This window comes from Pteropus medius, unplaced genomic scaffold (assembly GCF_902729225.1).
Source record: "Pteropus medius unplaced genomic scaffold, Ma_sr-lr_union100, whole genome shotgun sequence".
NCBI lineage: Eukaryota > Metazoa > Chordata > Mammalia > Chiroptera > Pteropodidae > Pteropus > Pteropus medius.
In genome coordinates, this window is record NW_024351648.1 from 3,588,818 (window position 1) to 3,611,223 (window position 22,406).

Consider the following 22,406-nt stretch of genomic DNA (forward strand, 5'->3'; position numbering starts at 1 on the left):
GAGTGAGCGCGTTGGGCAAATTGTAAACAGGATTCGAGAGAATGTTGGCCGGCGTTTGGTATTCAAGTACAAATTTGCATTTCTAGTTATTTTGGTCTTTTTATAACCTTAATAAGGAAAGAAAAAAAATTCACCTGAAATAAAACTAAGAGTTATCCATCTAAATGGTGAATCAGGGATAGGGGGTTGGGTGTCTGCAACTTGGCCTCAGACAGACACGACTGCCCGATAATACAGAAGTCAGAACTCAAAGTCCATGGGACGATTTTCTAGCTCAGATATCAATAAGTGGAACTTAAAGATGACCACACACGTTCACCAACAGCGTTGAGTCACGTGCAAGGCGTGGCGGCTCAGCCTATGGGATCCAGGAGCTCGGATGTGGCACCCGCATCCCTCAAGGGCATCCACCGTCAACTGAGACAAGGGTCTCGGGCCCTCGCAATGGAAAATCCTTTTCGACTCTACTCATTTAGAAGAAAGCGCTTCATCAGTGGGCCTCTCCCCCGGCCTCGCAACGGGACCAGTCTGTGGGGATAAACCCTGTTTAACTCAGGTAAGAGTGACTGTAACTTCTGTCCTTGCTTTCTCTCCTGGGGATCTCTGAACGAATTTCCATAGGAACGAGGTATAGACTGTCATGGGGATTTTGATCCAGACACACGGAGCACCCGGGGAAAACGCAGTCGGAGGAAACGGCCGGCCTGGGGTGATCGGCCTTCGTCCACGAGGCCAGGTCTGGGGACACTTCTGCTCCCACAATATTCATCCAGGGCCTGAGTGCGTCTCTTTCCCGGCCACTGCCTCACAAATGGCACGAATCCTGCAGGGCCGACTCGAGATTCTTTGAGAGCCAGGGAGAAAGTTCCAGAACCTTCTACGCCTTCCCGTCTGTAACCTCCTCAAAGACGCCTCCCTCTGCCCTACCTACTCCATCCCACCACTCGACAGTGCGTCTTGGATCAACAGTGATCGACTTGCATCTCAATAGACTCAGACTGCTTCAAAACGTAGACTGAAAAAATATTTTCCTAAAAGCTGCTTGTCTTCATCCTAGGATATGGGGTTGGGGCGGCGGGGAATGGAAGATAGAGTAGAAACATGATAACTTTCTTTATTCTTTTAAAAATGCCTTATTTTTGAAAAATTCCAATAGAAAATTTCAGCCGAGGACAATGCGGAGTGTGACAGATCTCAACCTCGAAAGTGCTGGGACTTGAGCCACCTTCTCGATGAGTCTCTTCCGACCGGCATTCTAGCTCCTGTCACCTTATGCCACCCCTCACAGGCGAGAGAGAGAGACAAGTCACATTCTTGGAAGAACACGTCCTCTCTCAGGTCCTAATCTCTACCGCAAAAGGCACCGAGAACCAACCGGTCACCAAAACGTCACCAGCCAAAAAACCCCAACACCCTGCCTGGGAGAGAATGTCACACACGGTGGCTTGCAAGTTGAGGGATGGCACAGGGCGCTGAGTCAGTCACAGCAAAGCAGAAAATGGTTCAACAGAAGGGGTCGCTGAGGCCGGCCAATTATGTCCCCTTAGATGAGGTACCCACCCCTCGCCGCCCAGAACACCCCACCCTCCAACATGCTGCCTTCTGGGGCCGCCTGGTTCTGGAGAAATGACACATTTACAGTATATCGTGCTATGGCTCTTGGTAATTCGCAGATGCTTTTAAAACAAGAAGGCTGTTAACATTTTAGGATAAGACGATTTATTTTTGTCTTTGAAAATACCCACCGCGGAGTAGGAAAACATAGGCAGCCCTTTGAAAAGCTTTTTTTAAATGAAGGGAGGGAGCACCTTTTGTGATGTGGTCTGCTATGTCGGACTTAGCTATGTCAGACTTAGAAGAAAGTATTAACTATGTCTCACCAAGAGCTGTTTTTCCAGAGTTATGAGAGAAGCCCCTGGGTTTCTACCCAAGATTTTAGGATGGTTTGAGTTCAATACACGCAAGGCTTCATTCACGCTGCTAAATTGATAATATTAACCTTTCTTGCCGAGACACCTGAAAAATTCGACTTTTTCAGAGCAAATGTAATTAGTTCGCATTAGTAAATTCACACGTGGTGGCCACAGGAGCAAAGTGAACTCACAAGATAGGGATTCGTGTAATCAAAATCCCACCTCCCATTCTGAGGCAGCTAGCTACACTTCCTGGGCTGGGCGGATTCATTTTTTTTCTTTTAAATAAAAATGATCGGTCGATGAAACGGATGACTGACTACTTGCAGTTCCTCCCCTCAGGAGAAGTACTATGAAGGAAACCATTCTGGAGAGTGATCCCAAAAGTTTGTTTTTTGTTTTTTTTTTTTAGTTTGATGCAATGTTGACGACCAAGCCATGGTACGAGGCTCTCTTCCAGGCCAAAGGCTGGGAGTAGAGCGAAGAGGAGACTTAGGGAAGAGAGAGATGCTAGAGGCCGTCTGCGCATCTCGAGAAGGAAGGATGAATACGTAGCTTGTTCCCTCAACTCACTAAGAGAAAGGACCCAGAGTCGTGCGTCTGAAGGACCTCCGCCTTATTCACACGCCGCCACGTGTTTCCCCGCGAAGCTCGTGCTGTCACTGACGACGTGGGTGTGTGGCTGCTCCTCACGGCCTTCTCTCGCCTCGTCAGAATATCCCCCTTCTCAGCAGGTGGGGCCTTCCCACCTTGTCCTCTCCCTCCCTAAGGCTGGGGGAGGCCCCCGGGGCCTGGGAAGCGCCATCTCCCTGGAGCCCACTGCGGGACCCGCGGAGGTCCTCTGGGAGACGTGAGAAAACGAGACTGTGACATCGGAACAGGGCCCTGGCCTTCGTGCGCTGAGCCTGAAGTTGGGGGGGACGCAGAGCGGAGGCTGCTAACAACCCTTCTGCTACCACAATGTGTCCTAGGAATAAAGCCAGTCTGCAGGCAGGCAAGACACGCAGAGTCCCCAGAGGGCGCCATGCCCAGACCTTCCATTAACCGAGATGCTTTCCCCCCCCGCCCCCCGCAACAAACCAGTTGAAATGTTTACATCACCCACCCTCCCCCCCCCCCGCCAGAAATCATAGTAGAGACATCGTCACATCATGACATTTCCCATAAGGCCACAAGCCCTCCCTGGATTCAAGGACAGGAAGTGGCTGCACTGGAGAAGCTCATGCCACCCACACCCCCCCCGCCCACCTGCTGCAGGAGCCCCAGGCACATCAATAAACGGCATTTCCAGGCTCCTCAACTTTGGACCCCACGGCAATCACAGCTACAACCCTATCGGCACAGCGACGAGGACATCCAGGGCCCTGCACGTCACCAGGAAGCAGAGACCAGAAGAAAGGATATTGCCAAGATATGTTTTGTTTAAACGCAGGAAACTGGAAGCAAAGTCATATGGTCCTTCCCCGGGACCTGTGTTTACATGTTGGCTGCATCGAAAATGTTTTAAGTCGAACCCACAAATCCGTCTTGGCGTAGAAGGAAAGTACTGAGTTCAGAACAACAGCATAGAAATTAAACGACACCCCCCACCCCTCCCCAAAAAACGCACTTAGAAGAAGGTGATTTCGCGGCTCCCCAAAAGTCCTTCCTTATAAACTAGGGAGGCGTCATAGTAATTTAGCTCTTGGTCGGATTCAAGGAGGCATTCGGAGGTTACACAGTGGGTCGCCTGGCGTCACATAAAGCGCAAAGAGCAATTAACGTTCAGAATGGCGGTCACCAGTTAGTCGAACACGTGCACTGGCTGAGCAAGCTCCAACCTCGGTTTAAGTGTTCGGTAGCGCTCGACAGAGCTCGAAGCGACCCCGGTCTGGGGTCAGTTACTTTACTACAAAGTCAATGCCACGTTCGTAGTTCTAGGCGGCCCTGGGTACAGCTGGGGGACAGAAACGTGCCGTTTTTTTCTCCATATGCTGCCATTTCGAGGGGGGCAAAAAAAAGGCACGATGGGAAATAGCGAGACTTGATTGAGGCCGACCGACTTTGAAATTTAAGAACGAGGCATTCGTAGCCACCTATTTTAAGATTTTTTTAAAGGGTTAATTAAAAAAGAAAAAAGAAGAGGATGTTCTATGACTTTAGGTGAATACGACTGAGCAAAGGAGAACAGATGTTACGAGTCACAAAGCCACGGTGATCTTTATGTTAAGTGACGCCATCGCGGAGAGTATAAAATCCGAAGACACGACAGTATGACGACAACTTCCTCCGTGGGGTGAGTGGCCGTGGGTGAGCTTTCCCACCTGAGATGCTGTCGGCCTCTTCTGGACGACGCAGGGGTTAAACAGAACCTTCTCGGGGGTCCCTTCATCTCTCTCTCTCTCTCTGTGTCTGAAACCTGGCGGGAAGAACCTGAGCCCTTCACAGCAGCCTCCTCCCCTGGCGACTCAGGCGCCTGCACACCCAGTTCCGAGGTCCGGAGACAGGTTCCCTGGTGCCTCCCTCCAGAGAGCACACCAGGGGCCTCGGCGACACAGAGATGCCCTTCTGCGAATCAGCTATGGCTTCTGACATAAGGACCGACATCTATTTTCCATAGTTAAAAGACATTTATCCTAAAAAAAAAAAAAAGGGGGGGTCTCGGGGGCTCTGTTCTGCCTACTCGGATGACTCCCAACACAGGTATCCAGCCCAGTGTTTCCAGAAGCCTCCGCTGGCTCAGGCTACAGCGCCTTCAACTCGACACGTCAAAACTACAAACGTTCGCTCTCTGCCTCCCCTAGCAACTGCCAAGTCTCTGTTTTTCCCTGTCCCATCTAATGTCACCAATGATCGATGTTTCTCCAACGGATCCTCAGTCATCCTTAAGCTCTTGGCTTTTCTTCCACATTCTCCATTCCCCTTCATCCTTCACCAAGTCCTGCGCAATCCATCTCCGAAGGCGTCTGGTACCCCTCCGCCCACCGGCTCTGCCAGCTCCTCTCCCTCCCTCCCCACGCGACTGCTAGAGATCTTTCACGAAACACAGATCTGCTTATGGCATCCCCCGCGACGCAGCCACCGCCTGTAAAGTCAGGTCCAGTCCGCTTCGGCAGGCAGATCAACCAGCCCAGCACGCCCCAGTTTCTGCCAGCCTCCTCGTCTTTATTCCTCGAGGCAATCTGCCCACCCCAGTGTATTCTTATGCTGCCTTTAGTCACCCGCGCCCCACGCTCTGCTAGCTGGTGAACTTCTCTGCGTCTGCCACAGCCATGCTCATCTCTGAGCCCTTCTCCAAGCCCTGTGTGCCGCCCTGAACTCCCCCAGCCCCCCGGGACACTTTGCACACAGTCCTAATAACATCCACGTCACACTGCCGGGCAACCGGTTTATTCACACTCCGGAACCCTGGCCAAGGCCCCTCCAGGACGCACGGCTGTATCTCCTTTGTGTTCGGATCCTCAGAGCTGAGCTCGGGGCGTGGCGGAGGGCGGCCACCAGCAAATGTCTGCTGAATCTGAATACTGGGAAATGAAGGGAGTCAGCTTCATTCACGCTACCCACTTGGCGAAGGGTAGCTGGCCCTGCCCCCGATGCCAGCGACTCCGGCCGACGAGCAGAAGCAAACAACACGATTGTGCGTAAACACGCTGTCCTGGTTGGGCCACGTTTTCCAAAGGTTTGCTTCATGTCCTGGACCAACCGGTTGGTTAGTTGCTATTTGCAAGTCTCTGACCTGTATCCCTCTAACCGGAGAGACCTTTCATTATTACCCCGGGGTTCAGAAGCGAAAGAGGCCGCCCAAAGCTGAAAAGGATGCACTGTCCCCTGAAGCGTCTACGGCACATTCCGGGAAACAGGACCTGATCCGTGCCAACTCTCGATTGCCCCCAGAAGAGGCGTCACCGCTGGGGGTAGGAGGCAGGAAATCCCAGCCACAGAACCAAGGCGCCCCGAGATGCGACGTAAACAGACCGATCCGCGGAAGCAAAGGCGGGGATGATTAAGCTTTTGTCACGACCCAACTTTTGAAAAACTCACCGGGAGAAGGAGGAAGCAAGTGGCAAAATAACTGAAGTGAAAAGAGGTGAAAATGGAGCCGTTTTTTAAATGCCGCTCAATCTTGTGGGTTAATGATTCCGTGGACAGATGATTCACGCAGAGAAAGAAAAAGGCAAATAAGAATTTGGGGCTTGACGCAACGTTCCTTCATCTAGTATAAACTGCCACGGAGAGAAAATGAATCGCACGTCCCATGACGTCTGTTTTCAGAGCACACGATCGAGAGTGAGCCATCTCACTTTTAATGACTTGAGATTCCAGAAGAATTATCGCTATAGGAACCTTTCGCAACGGCAGTCCAAGTTACCAGGCACCGGTCCACAATAGTTTGGACCTGGTAGGGCCTTTCGACAGACCGAGTTATTCTCAAAATTCACCTAATGATTCCACGTGCCCAATAAAAGCCTGGCTAGAACCGAGCTCGTGGGATTATGTATTAGAACCGAGCTAGGGGGCTTATTTACAAGTGAGAGTTAATAGAAAGAGTGTCCAGGACACCAGAAGCACTCGAAGGTCATCTGCTACCATTTTAAATCTAACAAAAAGCCTCCGGTGTAAAACCTAATTCTCCGACGATCGCATCGATGTGGTGACATTCTTCAACGTTCTGGGTACGTATTAAAGAAAAATCGCGAGGAAAAACGGGATAGTATAAAGTCTGCCATTATTTTCGTTACCTCGAAAACTGACTTTCGATCATTTCACAAAGTAGGAATTGATACCAGTTACCCAAGATAACGGCAGCTCGCAGATATCCCAAAATGCTGGGGGGTAGACAATAAAATACACCCTACCGTTGGGAACATGTACCCAGATCTAATCTTCCCACTCCTCAGGGAGTCACTATTAAGAAACAAGTGATGCCCTTCGCTCCGCGTTGTCGTAAAGAAGCAGAAGGCGGACCCCAAAGGCCAATCCCATGTACGCTAACTAGGACAGGTTCCCGACTCAGAGCCAGCACACGTGGAGTCAGAGCCAGAGACTTTAACATCACACGCTTCTCAAACCACCGGTTCCGTCTCCCTGACAGTTCTCAAAGTCAGTTTAATCCACCCCTAGCATCACTTGATAGCATACGAGCCACCGCAGTGCCATGCAGGTAGGAAAGGTGAGCACTGTGTCGGATGAGACACGTTCTGTGAACACTTGTTTTAGTTATATACTTCGTTGTGCCCTGCCATCGTGATGAAAATGATGTCGAGGTGTCACGACACCTTCATTTCCCAGACAGGTGAGGGGACCCGTGCAAGGGAATGCCTGAGAAGCAGTTGTACACGCAGACATTAAAATTTGAGTCCTCTCGGTTTTTAAACATCCTTTCCCTTACATAATTGTGCCTTTTTCACCAATAAAACATTCACCGCGAGCGTCCAGCAGGATGAAGTTACAAAGAACCGTATTTGAGAAATGAAGAGAACCAGGACAAGAATTCTGCTTTCCACTGGGCTATTAGGGCCAGATGCCCTTTAAACGGGCCCTCGCGATCCCATAAATTTTTAATTACGAAATCACAGACCCACAGACACAGGGTGTTACAAGCGAGAACTGTTCTTTCCAAGGGTTATGCAGGGGAAACCTTAGCCGAGCCTGCCAAAAGCACAAGCGCGTGTGTACACACACACACACACACACATGCACACACACGCATACTCGCACGCTCCATCCCAAGGGCATTTGAGACCAAAGCCCCTGCCAGGGCCTACTGGTGGGCTCTTACAGAGGATGAACATGAACCCCAGGCTTCCCATCCCTGAGAAAGCCTAGTTCTCAGTGGGGAAAGGCAAGGGGTCCCCAGCTCACCTCCCCAGGTCTCCAGCTGGGGAGTTCCCTAAGACCTCACACGGAGCCTGCGCTCAGGGAAGGTCCATCAGATGTGGAAAAGTTACCTTAAAACACACACACACACACACACACACACACACACACATTAGGGTGGGGTTTGCAATAATACAAAAGTGTATGGAAATAAAAAAAACCATGAACCATTCCTGGATGAGACCCACTGAGCTTTGAAGGGAAAAAAAAAAAAAGCAGTAAAAAGCACATGGCATGAATCCAACAGCACCAGGGGAGTGGGGGCAGCACCCAGCATCTCCGGATCCCTTCGGTGGAAAGGAAACGCGCATCCCTGTCTGAGATTCCTTCCGGAATTTTTTTTTTTTTTTTAATGATGATCCCAGCATTTACCGGCTCACGTGCTCTTTAGAAAGATGGCCCTGAAGGATCACGCCACATAACACCGTCTCTGTCACTCGGCCCTTAACTGATATCAGGGTCCAGAGGTCTTTATAACTTTTTATAAGACGGCTGGCTGTGTGCATCTTAGAACCGTACGCGTCAGAAGCAAATTCGATTGGCAGTGTTTTTTATTTTCGTGCCTCCGCTGGGTGATCCTTCTCTAGCAGTAGCAGCCATGGGGACGCAAGCGCCTCGGCGGGGGGGATGCCGGGCCAGGCCCTGCGCCGAGCCCCTTCCGCCGTGCCTCACGCCTCCCAGGGGCCTGGTCGCCTGCCTCTCGGGAGCAGAGTCGCAGAAAGGTCAGCTCTTGACCTGGGTGACAGAGCTAAGACTTGTTAAGCCGCGTCTGTTGGATTCTGCTGCCTCCTCCTACTTGAGAGAAAAATCTTTTTTTATTTTTAAAAAAAATATATTATTATTATTTTACATTACATAAGTTTCGGGTTTTTAAAATTTTTTATTATTTAAAAAAATTTTTTTTTTATTCTTATTGTAGAAGGAGCTTTTTTTGACTTGGGGTACAGATGTTGGCTTCCTGCTGCTGTCACAAAGGAAGGGCCGTCATCACCCACCCCGTGGGGCCTCGCCCAGCAGCTGGCTTGCGGGGAGAGAGCCCACTGGGAAGGGCCGGGGGCCACTCTTCGTCCTTGCCTGTCCCATGAGCAGGGTCTTGAGCGCAGCCGTGGAGCTCGGGCCCCTGCAGTGACAAGAGACTGCCGTGGCTGAAGGCCTGGGCCTGATCCTTCCCATCCCCACCCGCCCAGCCAGGGCCTCCCCAGACACACAACAGGATGGTGACAGACAGGGGCAACAAAAGGCGGATTTCTCCCCAGAAACATCCCTTTTCACTAAAACGCCCGTCTTGAATAGCTGCCGGTGTGTTTACAGATCCAGGGACCCGCCAAACAAAAATACGTATTTAAAAAGTGACTAAAAAAGTCATCTTCAAGAAGCACGGTGGCCACCTCCTGCCCCGTTTTCCTTCGATGGGGAAGAAGGCGGGGGGGCGGGGCTTTACTTTTGGGCGCCGGATCTGCAGCAGAGCCTCCGGGAGACCTTTTCCGGCCCAGCAGCACCCCCGGCCTGCATTCCTTTGGGGTGACAGAGTGCCAGGAGGTTTCCCCATCCTCCTACGGCCCCTCGATCGCAATGACTCAGCCCACAGGAATCCTGGCCCCCGACCCCACCGGAAGCCCCCCACCGGAGGAAGCCCCCACCACCAAGGCCCCCTCCCTAAAAAGAAGACCTGAAAACTCTGTCCTCAAGCCCAACTGTAGTGCCCCCGAGCCAAGAGTCACTTTTGTTGCCGCAAAATAAGAGGCCACCTGAGTGCAGGTGACAGCCGCGTCTGCTGGGCTGTGCAGAAGCATCCAGGCCCTGGACCCAGGCCTGGCTTTATGGAGAGACCCAAAACTGAGTTTCAGGGTGGAAAACTCCAAGTGAATGGTGGTTGTTTGCCTGCGGTGGGGGCAGACTTAAACTCTGGGCAGGCAACTACAAGTTCGGTGTGCCCAATAAATAAAAGAAGAAAAACATAAATAAACATGCGATAACGTGGCCGACTCATTTTTCAGGCGCCTAATTCATTGGAAAACAGGCGGTCCGAGATCTGATTTCGATAAATCACTTCCTGACACTCTGTATTTTACCCCCGTGTACGACTGTTACATTTTTTTTTGTTGTTCTAAAAAAATAAAAAGTTTCCTGTAAACCACAGCCCCCTCTCCGTTCGCCACAAGCTGCCATTCATCAGAGCTAAAGCATCCACCTATTTGAAGATATTTTTACAAGATTAAAGAAAGGGGTTTAAAAAGAAGAAGAAGAAAAAACAGATCTCCTGGTTAAAAAAATCAGCCAAACAAAGGTGCCTGAGCACGGATTAGAATCAAAGTTTTGTTCTCCACATGAAAATCATCCATCAGTGTGAAAATGAATCCTGCCCAAGGGGGGCGGGCGGGGTACTTAAGGGCTGAGAGAAAAGCCAGGCATTCAAATTCAGAAACAGGTTGTTTCCTAAGGGAGCGTCTGTAATGTGCCTATGCTGAGGTCACTCATTTTCGTCTGCCCTTTATCTTAAGAGTCATGGATCTTCTGATCATGGGGAGTAAGGAGGATGAGGGTGACAGGGGAGAAGGGAGGGACCCTCGGCTGAAGCAGGACATCGAGAATTCTCAGACGTGGTACCCCTGGCCTTCTCTGGGGCGAAACAGGCCCCCAGGTCATGATTGGGTATGCGTTCACTGCATGGCACACGGGGAGCCCCCTGGGAAAAGAGGAGGTGAAATGGGGGAGAATATGGCGGGATCACAAAAAACAGGTCTGGATCCCGGTTGGCTGCTTGGCTGCATGACACCTTACATATATGATGTCTCTGTGCCTCAGTTTCCCCATCCCCCAAAAAGGGGTTGGTGGGCTTTGACAGAGGCTGAAGGCAAATCTTCAAGAAGCGCCCATCAGTTGCTCACTGCACGCCGAGCGTGACCATCAACTGTCCTTTCTAAGAGGTTAACTGCCCCAGGGACACAGAAGGGGACTGGGGTCGATTCGCCCACGCCGAGATCTCGTGATGCCTCTACACGCCCCCGGTCCACACCCCAATGCCCAGAAGGGGGCTGGCACACGTAGGTCAGATCGACGGGCTCCCTGGAGGTCCAGCTCACTGTGGGACATGCAGGAGCGCTGGGCGGGGACCTGGGGTTCTAATCTGCACGACCTCTGAATTCAGGGCAAACTTCTAACAGGTTTCGAAGAATTTTAACCACAGATCAGCCAAAAATATGCCCTTCATCACCATCGGTAACACCTGCGATTTAGACGTGGATTTTTATTTTCCCCGATTCAGAAAACATCGAGATTACAAGGCGACCAGGAGGGCAGCAAGGAGACAAAGATCCCGACCAGAGAAGATGCTGTGGCTCTGTTGCTATCACCGGACAAATAACTCGCTCTCGGCACAACTCACGGTGAGGGCGTCGGGGGCTTACGGCGCTCACCCACCCGTCTCGTCGGGCGGGGGTCCTGCCCAGCAGGGCGGACGGTGGCAGGGGAAGGAAAATGTGTGCCCGTCTGGAGACAGCGGACGGGGGGGATGTGCCCGAGTCTAGCCCATTTGGCCCTCGGAGCCGTGGGTGTGTCCCCAGCTACATCTTCTGGTCCTTGTCCGAGGTACTTGCTCCCCTGTCACTCACTAGGACTTTTCCGCGGGATCAAGCAGGACATGTGAAGTCATTTCCTAGAAAGTGGCCTTGACGTGCAAAGTTGAACTTGTATGTATTCCGGGGCCAAAGCTGTGTCTTTGGTTTTGATGGCAGTACACCCCACATAACGAAATCTGTGGATACCGACGTAGGTCTGAAGGGCCCCGCTGTGAGTGGCCAGGACTGAGACCAGGTGTCTCCACCTTCTGCCATGACAGGAAAAACCCTCTCTGCACTTGTTAGCCGGAGCACGTCCTACGAGGACAAAGCACTCCAGAGCCATCGCGTCCCGGCTGGCTCAACCCCGGGCCCCTCCGAGCTAGAAAACCCACCCCGAGTCAAGCGCACCTTTAGACACAGACAATGACGGGGCCTGTCTGTTACAGAGGTCTTAGCCACCTGCCCTGGAGAAGTTCACCGTGACACCTCAGGCGAAAGCGGGCAGATGCGTGAGAACACCTGCTGAGGGTTGGGAGAAGGGACTCCTGCGCTAAGTCGGGGGTCAGACTAAACGACCTCTAAGCCTCCTCTTCACTATGAGATCTACACGAATGCACCGCATTTTCCCCAACGGGCTTCTCCACCCGCCACTCGTGGCCCCTGCTTCGTAATAGTCAGCGCCTAGAAGCCACGTCGAAGGCACAATCGCCCCTCACTGACCTACCTGGAGAGACTGCCTTTCCCCTCCGGGAAACTCATTGCTGGACCCACACCTAACTCTTCCCGAATGTGGAAATCCAATAAATTGGGTCTCCTTAAAAATCAGTCTTGTAAGCTAACAGGCTTTGGTTAATAGCTGAGGCTCACAGTATAACACGGTTGGTACGAGTGAAGGGTCCCTGGCTGTAGTCTGCTTTAGTCCATCAGTTCAAAAGTTAAGTCGTGTCCTATAACCTTAAATACCAAAATAAAACCCTAGGAGAGATGTACGTTCATTTCGTTCTTTCTATTTTCTCAAAATATTTATCACCGATACGATTAACTGCTGTGCCGGCCTTAACTGCTCCGAAGCTTTTCCAACCTAGTCATTAAATTTGCTCTCACTCCCGTAATACAAATTCTGGGAAACCGTGGGCTTCTGGGCATACGATATCGGATGAGAGGATCAGATCCACTGAGTTTCAATCCACGGCTCCACTCAATAAACGAAAAAGGTTAACAACACACATTTCAAAAAAATCCAAACGGCTTCGTAACGTGGAATTGTGACGTTTTCCCAGGATGCGGAAGAAAGGATTCTGCCAAGATCGGAATGAGCCGTTCGTTATCCACTATCTTTCGGGCCTGGGGAGTGTAGCTTCTTCCCCTGACTGCAGAGTTTGCTCAGAAAGCAGTGAAGTATCGCGATCCACACTCAGCGGAACGGCCCTACTCAAACATCTTTGCTTTCATGGTCTGTAACCCAAATCGCTCTACTAGCGGGCAGGAAAAAAAAAAAACCCAGCTAGCTTCAAAAGTCCCCCACCTTTCCCATACTTCAAATGACAAACTTTCCCCACTAAAGTAATCTCTGCGTTAAGTACCAGGAGCTGAGAGATGCAATCGATTTACTATTTCTTTCTGCCCATTCACGTCTGCATACTTAACATAGACTTAATGTTTCTCTAGGCCAAAAATCATACACCGAGTTTTTCTTTGGGGGACAGGAGAGACCAGGAAAAAGGGGAAGGGGGGGTCTTGAATCCTTCTGTTCTCGTCGACAATTCCAGAAAACGACTCTCAATAAATTATATAAAGCTCAAATCAGCACCCACACATTTCAGATCCAAAATGGGAGCAGGGAAGAGAAAGAAGCAAAATGTACTGAGCCCGATCTGGTTTGGGACCCTGTCAGATGCTTTACTGACTTTCTAGCATAAAACCTGCCTGGGGACCCCAGTGACAGAGCAGGGAATCTCGCCCGGACGTGGGACACGAGTCCATACTTCATAAAAATCATGACGTAAACAAGGAACCAAAAATCCACCACGCAGACACCAACTTCGGTCTTTGAAAGCAAGAATCACACCTTCTTCTACTTCTGACCCCCTACAGCACGTGATGGACACGTGCCAGACCGACGCAGACCAGCAGGAAGCCGGATGTGCCCAGTTGGCTCCGATGCCCATTGCACACCTACTGATCTCGGCAAAGGCACCTTCACTGTTCCCGCGAGCCTGAACATCTGGACCGTGCTAAGCCGTCAGAGAAGGATGCTTTATATGTGAGGATATCTATGCCGCCAGATGTAATATGGAAACCAGCAGCCTCCCACCACCGCTCTCACCTCATCCATCAGATGACAAAAGAACCACCTTCTGAAACTGGGTTCAATGAGTCTTCCCCTCCCCCCACCCCCCCGTGGAAATCAAGCTGTGGATAGAAGTTAGATATATATGATATCTAAGGCGAACAGGCTTGGCGGGCGGAGGGTAGGGGAAGGGCCCCTGGTGGGGACCTCAAGGCCCGTTCCGACTTCTATTTCTATGAAACGATCTCCTCCGCATTCCAAAGGCCTGGCAACATTGTGGAGTGCAACTCACTCCCAACTCGAGGGCCGTGTATACAGCGCTGAGCAAACAGCACTGAGCAAGTGTAGACATTCTTAATGAAAGGCCTCGATTTCACTTGAGGCAAATATTTTTACCGTGCAAAGCTCCAAATATGGAACTCTTTCCCCCTCTCGGCTCTTAGCACTTGTGACTGCTCCGCCTCTTCTGGCAAAAAAAAAAAAAAAAAAAAAAAATTTGCAGAGTGCTTCAACACAGCATAAATTGTCTCTCTCTCTCTTCTGGAATGTCATGTGTTTTTATGTTATCTCACAATGAAATTGTAAGTCCCGTTCATCTCCTATCACCGAGCAGGAAACTTGCACCAAATCAGCTGACCGATGTTTCCACGGGAGTTTTCGCCAAGACACACGAGTGAAAACCTGCACAGACACATCGAGACCTAACTCAGACGTCACCCATAATCCAGACCTCCTCGCCGTTCTCCTTGGCTACAGGAATGACACGCACATAAGACATTCTCGTGCACGTCACAGGTGACGCTGGATGTACATGACCGGGGTCCGCAAGGAGAAGCTGGAAACTCCAAATAATTTACGACTCGGCAGAGGTTAAGCATCACCCAAACCACAGGTGTGTACAGGTAATCTCTCTCACCCTCACTCACTTAAACTCTGTTGATGCTCGGTTTATTCACTCCGGCGAGAACCGCATTGGTCATCCGAAAATATTTTATCGATCTTTTATAAAATTCCTGTGCCTATCACGGCTAGGACTAGGGGGAGGCGACACCAGTGCCCAAGGCTTCATATGTGAACAGGTCCTGGCTCTCACGCTTGCCCACTCTGAACGAGGACCCCTTGGCCCACCAGTCTCGAGCACCTGCCTCCACTCCCGGCCGGCCTCCCCGTCTTCATGAGAAGCGAGCCACTCGGAGGCTATGTAGGGAGGCGGAGTTATACCAATTATATCCTCACGGGCCTCCCTCTGGCTGTGACAGCAGAGAACACGGCGTAAGTCCTGACCCACAAAGTGGCTTATCGTCCATTTGCAGAAAGAGAGAAATGATGACCAAGTGAAGTCTTCTGAAAATACTGTGACAGAGAGAACGGATCGCTGGGCACGGGGCATGGCAGTGGCCATACCGGCACACGGGCGACCTGCAGGCACGTGAGCCCTCGGGAAGCGGGTATGGAGAGGTCTCATGGAAGTTCGGACTGGGTGAAAATTTAAAAAAAAAAAGGGGATTTAAGTGAATTTAAATTCATTCAACATAACTGTGTTACAGTGGTGTTTCTCGAGGTACTTATGAATAATTCACTTCGGTAACAGTAAGAGCCAGACCAGGAAAAGTCACTTCAAAGACATAAGACAGCAGGAACCCTACCGAACAGCCTCGTCTGGATCTTTCTCTAACTGCTTTTATCTCTTCCTACCGACCACCCCACATCTGTGACGATGCGGTGAGCCCCCCGGACCAGCGGATCACAGTTCCTTCCTGGGAGGCCACAGCCCACCTTTCTAGAACCTTCCTCTCAGCCTATCCCCATGGGTGAGGCCCATCCAGAGAGGTCAGCTGCTTCACGCCCCTGCAAGTCTAGAATGTCTTTCTACCTCCTGGCAGTGTTTACTGGAAGCCGGGGCCAGCAGTATCTGACCTGGGTCCTCAGCACCCTATTCTGCAAAAGTGACTTTCATAGCTGGAAGGGGAAGTGGCTGGCTTCGGGTCACTCGGCTAAGCCGTCGTGAAGAAGGTCTGGTCAGTGCTCTGTGCAATCAATGACAACACTCATGTGTACACGATAGCCGTGCGCGTCCCACCGGATCGTGAGGCGGGCCTGTCCCTCTCCTTCGTACCATGTGATGACCCAGCCACCTGCCTCTCCGGCCTGGCACCAGAGATGAGAACGTAATGACGAGAGCTTAACGTTATTATTTTTCTCACATAGTGGAGGAATTTGAGACTGGAGTTTTAGGAGGTCGAAGAGCTGACACGTGAAAAGCGCCAGCTGTTCACGCTTTCGGAAATGCGTGATGTACACCAGACTTGTTTACAAAAAAAACAGAATCGGAACCAGCTCTCACTGAACCCTTCACGAACCCACTCCACTCTTTCTTGATTAGCTGAAGTGGGGTCTGAACACCATCCCAATGACCGTTTCTAACGACCACTTAAAACCCTTTCTCACAACACCCTCGGGGGCGATTGATACTCTGGGGCCTTCCACAAACGAGGGTGACAGTCCCCGGCGAGATGGAGCTGCAGAGACCCAAACCAACGGTATAAACCTTCCCGTGAGCCCGAGTCAAGCTGAGGGTCTGAAGTCCCCCGACCCCAAAACGTTAACATGAATTCAGTGCATCGGTGACTGAAGCCCAAACTCTTCTTCTGCACAGTGACAGCAGAAGGCACAGGGAGACATGCGGAGCCGGCACTGCGGTGCAGACATCGGTAACTCTAAAATCACACGAATCCCGCACAACAAGTGTCTTTTAAAATGGCAGGCTGTTACGTTGTCTTGGGCAGCTTCACCAATCCTCTGGCAACCAGAGCTGCTTGATTTGAGCGCACCCAGAAGTTCACCCGCCTCGTCGCCCGTCTCTGACACCCAGCGACTTTCCCAAGCAGGGCTCCGTTTCGCTGAGCTGAAGAAGCATTCTTCTGAGAGAGACCAGCACACGTTCTCGGAATCCCATTCCTAAGCTCTTACGATGTCAAGACCCTCCGAGCTTCAACGCCCAGAGTGAACCCAAAACGATGGCCCGCGAGAAGGGACAGTTGGGGAAGGGTGGGCAGGAAATCCAGCGGTCCCAGAAGATGACGCCGCGTCACCCAGACCATGTCACCTAGCTGGTGCCGCAGACCGCTACAAAAAAAAAAAAAAAAAATCGAAAAAGAGGGAGCACAGATACGCGTGTCTCAATCTAGGCCTCTCTGTCTTTCACTTGGGAGCGGAGGGGAGCACCAAGCTCATTGTCAGCGACTTGCTTAAAACCTGTGCTAAAGCTTCTTTGACACAGTTACTCCAAAGAAGGATCGAAATATCAAAGTAATCCAATCGTTTCAAGTTCACTGAGGAAGAGACCAAAAATACATCCCTACAACCCAGCTGAGGAACAGTCTACAAACCTTATAACATCGTCTACTTAGCAACGCGTGTGGCCATTTGGAGGTCAAGAAATCTGAATGCCGGCATCATACTAGGTTACAAGCCCAGGAACAAAGCTAGCCCTTTCTGGACCTGGGGATCTGACGAATTCCCATCTGTCTCCATGCTACCACTAATAGCCTTTTGGGGGAGGACGAAACCCTAATTTGAACACTACGGCTGCCCAGGAAGTGTTTCTAATAATATCGACCTCCATAGTGCCTTTCTGCACCGTGGGCTATTTGCTTCCCGATCTTCTTCTATTTTTTGCCCCTTTGGACGACTAAGCCCAACACCCTGGCCTCAGCAGCTGCTAAAAACCATCCGAGCTCTTCACATCTATCCAGAAATCCAGGATGGCAGCAGCCGCAGTTCGCGGATCTGCCGCCAAGGGCAGATGTAGGCGCGGGGCAGCTGGGTTGTCCTGCGCAGGGTCACAGACAGCACGGGGCTGGGGCCCGGACTGCCTTGGTCCGCGCGTGGGGTGGCCGGGCTGCACGGCCACGGGCCTTCCTGCACGCGCTCCCACGAGTACGACCTCGCAAACTGGCCCCAAGTCCCTCCGCGAGGACTGGCAAACACGGACTCGAGGCAGCTACATGCTGAGTCGGTCCACACGGCTTTTCTACACGAGCTACGAGTACCAGGCGACACAGAGTCCCCAAACACTGCCTCTGTTCCCATCCCACGTGGATTCTGTGAAAAGCGGCCCAGGGAAAGGCGGGGACGGGACTGAGTGGCTGTTTGTGACCGAGGCCGAGAAACAGAACGCGACTTCTGCTCCAGAACGAGATGACACAGAAGCCGGGCTTCGGGAGAGGGCCCGACATTCCCGCCCACCTGATGCCCCAAACGGAGGACGACCTCGGGGAGGGCAGAGAGGGCCAGTGTTTGCCGGCCGCACCGGGGGCCCGAGGACGGAAGTGAACAGAGCAAAACCACCAAACGGGAGCGGCTGGGAGGAGGATAAAGTGGTGTGTGTGTGTGTGTGCACACACGCGCGCACGCGCACACACACATGCACACGCACACACATGCACGCGCACAGCTAGTGTTACACTCACACACACAGCTAGTGTTACACTCAAACACATACACACACAGCTAGTGTTACACGTGCACATACACACATGCAGCACACACACTGCACACCTTATATACCTGCCGCTGCCTTTTACACACACAGAGCTAGTGTTACACTCACACACACCTGGGAGCTAATGTTGCGCTCGATAAATACACGTACGTGCACAGCTGGTCGTTACCGTTCTGCGCACACGGCTGGCTGCTTCGGCGCGTACAAGAACTTACCGCCGCGCAGCTGGTTGTTACACTCCTGCGGCGTACCGCACACGCATTGGTCGTTGCCTCGCACTGCGCTTTTACCTGGGCTAGTGTTACACTCCGGATACACACACCTGACTGGTCATTGCAGGTCACCCGCCTGAGCACGCTGGAATGGTGTTCCCCGCATCGACCATGTACATGCTGCAGCACCAGCGGTGTTGCTGCGTTAATTGCGCACCTGCGCCGCGCGCACCTGGAACACACGCAGTAGTGTTGCTCCGGACACACGCACAATGGTGTTTATCAGACCTGCATGCGCCGGTTCGGTCGTTGCACTCACACTGCCTGCGCAGCGCAGTATGATTGATTGCGTACGCACTGCCTTATGCGTGCTGCGCTGCGGCGCACACGCACGCATCTGGATGTTACCAGACCTGCCTGCAGTATTTTTCAGACTGGATGTTGCGTTCCGCACACACCTGCGTACACACACAGACTGGTCGTTGCTGCGCTGGGAGACACACACACAACTAAGGTGTTATGCTCAGACATGCCCACACACATGCAGCTAATGTTACACTTTCTGCGCAGCATGCACACACACAGCTAGCGTTACACTCACACACACAGGCCTGGAGCTAGTGTTACACTCAGATACACACAGCTAGTGTTACACTCCCACACAGAGCTAGTGTTACACTCAGAAACACAGACACACGCAGAGCTAGAATTACACTCAGACACACACATACACACACACTCAGAACTGGAATTACACTCAGACCCGCAGAGCTGGAATCACACCCAGACACACAGACACACACAAAGCTGGAATTATCCAAGGAAGAGAACAGACAAGCACACGCTGAAGCCTGCAGCAGAGAGCTGGCTACCTTTACCGTGTGAGGCCTGCACTTGTCACAGATAATGTGTACCCTTGTTATCTCTACCCCAAATTGTGCCCACTCAGTAACCACTTGACTGTTCTCCGCAAAAAAATAAAATAAAATAAAAATCACGCTGAAAAATAATATTTAATGTCAGCATCAAACAAGACTTGTTGACATTTCTTAAATTCTTCCCAACACCAAGTTTGCAAGCAGAATAAATTCACAGGGCATGATAACCAAATACAAAGAGTTTACAAGAAACGACAGAGGCTCCTCCGGCACCCCAATATAGATGTATGTACCTTACTGAATGTTCTTTAAAGATACAGCTTATCTGGACAGAAACAAGAATTTGAACGATTTGGATTAAATTTGCAAGAACCACTCCTACACTATGCCATGCTATTTATGATAATTGAATTTTTTTGCAATTTAGAAAAAGCAATAGAGAAAACCCATTTAAGATACGGCAGTCAACGTACACGGTCAATCCAGCTTAATGCCCTGAATTTTAGATGCTTTAGCTCTTAAGTCCTGAGTTCAGTCTAATTTTTAAAAAGAGAAGCAGCTGCTATCAGTTTCCAAGAACCTACTACAATGCGCTGGGCGGCCTGTCTGGTGCTTTGCAAATTCTGTCCCTGCTCATCCCCATTTCACGGATGGAAGATGAGGGCTGGCAGCCTCGGCCCAGCACCTGGGAACACAATTCACCCCCCGTCCTTCAACCTTTGCCATGCGACACCGCCTGTCTGTCCTGGATTATAGTTCAGGTGTACAAAAAATAAACACATCCCATTCGTACAAAACTATATATTCTTGCACATCTCAATGTGAACATGCTATGAAGGTCCACGGGGGACCTAAACGTGACTGAAAAACAGTCTCAGAGGGTGGCAGGCACGCGCTGGTAGCCACGATATTGTCAGGGATGGCTGCCCCGTGGAAACCAGGAGGGAGGGCCTGGCCAGCCCCCACAACACCCTGAAAACGGCAGGACGGTGGCCACGCTGACCTGCACATTCTTGCCTGGACGGTCACTCTTGCCTGCCTATGACTTGCTCTTTTCTACCGGCCCAGAGGCTGTCATCACTCCTTGACCTGAGAGGACAACTGTCCGCCCCGCCACCAACCCCAAAGCTGAGGCCTGCTCAGCCCCCTCCGCCTACGGCCCCAGCGCAGTGGACACGGTCACTAGGCTCTGCGGAGAGCTGCTTCTCCAACGACTGAGCCGTTTGGAACTAGACGACACCCCAGCTCGCATTCCCACGGTCACATGTTACCAGTGGCAGGTATAGGCTAGAATCCAGAACGGTCTAGATTTTGGATTTCTACTTAGGGCTCCTACTTCCACACAAAAGGTCTCTACATTTCTTAAACCCTGATCCCTAAGCTATGCACGGCGATAGATAGATGATAGATGATGGATGGATGGATGGATGGATGGATGGATGGATGGATGGATGATAAATAGATGCCCTGTTTAATATCCTGTGTGTCACAGACAGAAAGATCAACTCTCCTGCCACCAGCATTCCTGGAGTACCTTGGCTGTCCCTTGTTTCCTTCAAGTCAGGGGGCATTCCACCCTAAGACGGTGCTCAGAGATTCCATGTCCTACAGCCTGAGTCCCTGAGTCACACCGAATGCTAGAAGGGGGCGTGTTCCCAAGTCGTGGCTTCAGGCTCCATCACAAGTCAGACCTTGAAAGCACCCCAGGCACTGAGTTGAGCCACGTGGTCCCTAGCAAGACTGGCCACAGGCCCACACGCTCCACGCCGTCCTCGCTCTCCTCAAAACCGTCACACGGGCACGCACGCCAGAAAGGGGACACATGAACGCGGCACGAGAGAGAGGCTGCTCGGGAGGAGGACGAAGCCAGGACGGTCTTACAGGCAGGTTTAACTGGTGAGATTCAAAGGGACCTCGGCCAGTTTCCAAAGACCCTGGCTTACAGAAACCGCCCTAGGAGAGTCATCCTGAACGTGTTTCAGTCTCGAAGTCGAGATCCTCATGAAAACTCAAACTTCTGAAGGAAGGCCAGCAGAGCGACACCTTAATTAGGTGACAATTAGCCAAGAACACAGCCTTCCACGAGCAAGGCACAAGGCCCACGCAGTGACGTGGGCCAGAGAGACGTGGGCAGAGACGGCTTCACCATGTTGGTTCTGAGGGTCGACAGTCAGGGAGGATAGAATGTGATCTCCACTCCACGCCTGACTATAAAAGGCAGAGAAATGAAGCTCAGAGGCAAGTGACCCCCTTCTAAATAAAGATCACCCCCACACTGGGAGCAGCTGACCAGAGCAGGGCCCTTCCAGGGGAAGAGCGACAAGCTCCTACAGACGACACGAAGCCTGGCCCGCTCGCCAACTGCCTTCTCCTCCAGGACCCACAGGCCACTGTCCCACCTGAAAGTGTAGGTCCCTATCCTGACCCACAGGGGAACGTGTAGGACCCTATCCTGACCCTTGGCAGCCTGGAGGGCTGGGCTCCGCAGGAGCCTGGCTGCAGACCACACAGCATGTCACAGAAAAAAAAAACATCCCTCTCGAGGAGCTTAAAATCTTAAAAAGGAGAAGTGTTACGATGCCATAATGCGTGGGGTCGCGGGGCAGAGAAACCGCGCCCCCCATCTCACCCCAGTCCGGCGGGTGACTTACACACGAGGCCCCTCCTTTTACGGCGGGCCGGACACACCAATCTGTCAGCGAATAAAGCAGGAGAGTGACTGCACTGCACAAGCCCAGACTGCCCCAGACGGGAATTCAGATCGACACGAACGCGAGAAGCCGCAGGAGAAAAAAAAAAACGCCGTAAGAAACGCCACCGATCCCGACCGCTGTTCCCAGCCAAAGCCCCTCGGACTGAAAGGAGGCGGCTTCCCCAGCGACGCCGGCTCCCAGCTCGTCACCTTCGTGCACTTCCTGGCGGAGACCAGCCCGCCTCGCGGGCAACACGGTGATGTAAGCAGACCACGGGCTGTCTGTCCCTGGGGACCAAATCCAGCCGAAAGGCACTGGGCTCCTGGGGGCGTGCTGGGGGTCCCTACCGGACGTCAAGTACCGGAAAGCCCCTGAAGCAAGCACACATCAGGCGTCACTTAGGCAAATTCAGCAGGGAGCAGAGATTCAGAGGTCCTCGAAAGGGGGTCACCCTGTCCCCACTCCGTTCGTGGTCGGCCTTGAGCAAGGAACCGGTGTAC

The 22,406-nt window shown here is 51.8% G+C and overlaps 1 protein-coding gene across 4 annotated transcripts in view; it reads right to left on the reverse strand.

Moving 5' to 3' along the window:
- The window catches only part of LOC120587335 (insulin-like growth factor 1 receptor), a 122,823-nt gene that overhangs the window by 48,611 nt on the left and 51,806 nt on the right, over positions 1-22,406 (reverse strand). Inside the window, exon 3 of one of the 4 annotated variants that reach the window (XM_039844068.1) lies at positions 3,315-4,528. The exons of the other annotated variants lie outside the window; for them this stretch is intronic. Within the exon in view, the coding sequence (XP_039700002.1) occupies positions 4,524-4,528 (5 nt within the window). The 3' untranslated portion in view covers positions 3,315-4,523. Of the gene's footprint in view, positions 1-3,314; positions 4,529-22,406 lie in introns of those variants that run through there. 4 annotated transcript variants of the gene reach the window in all.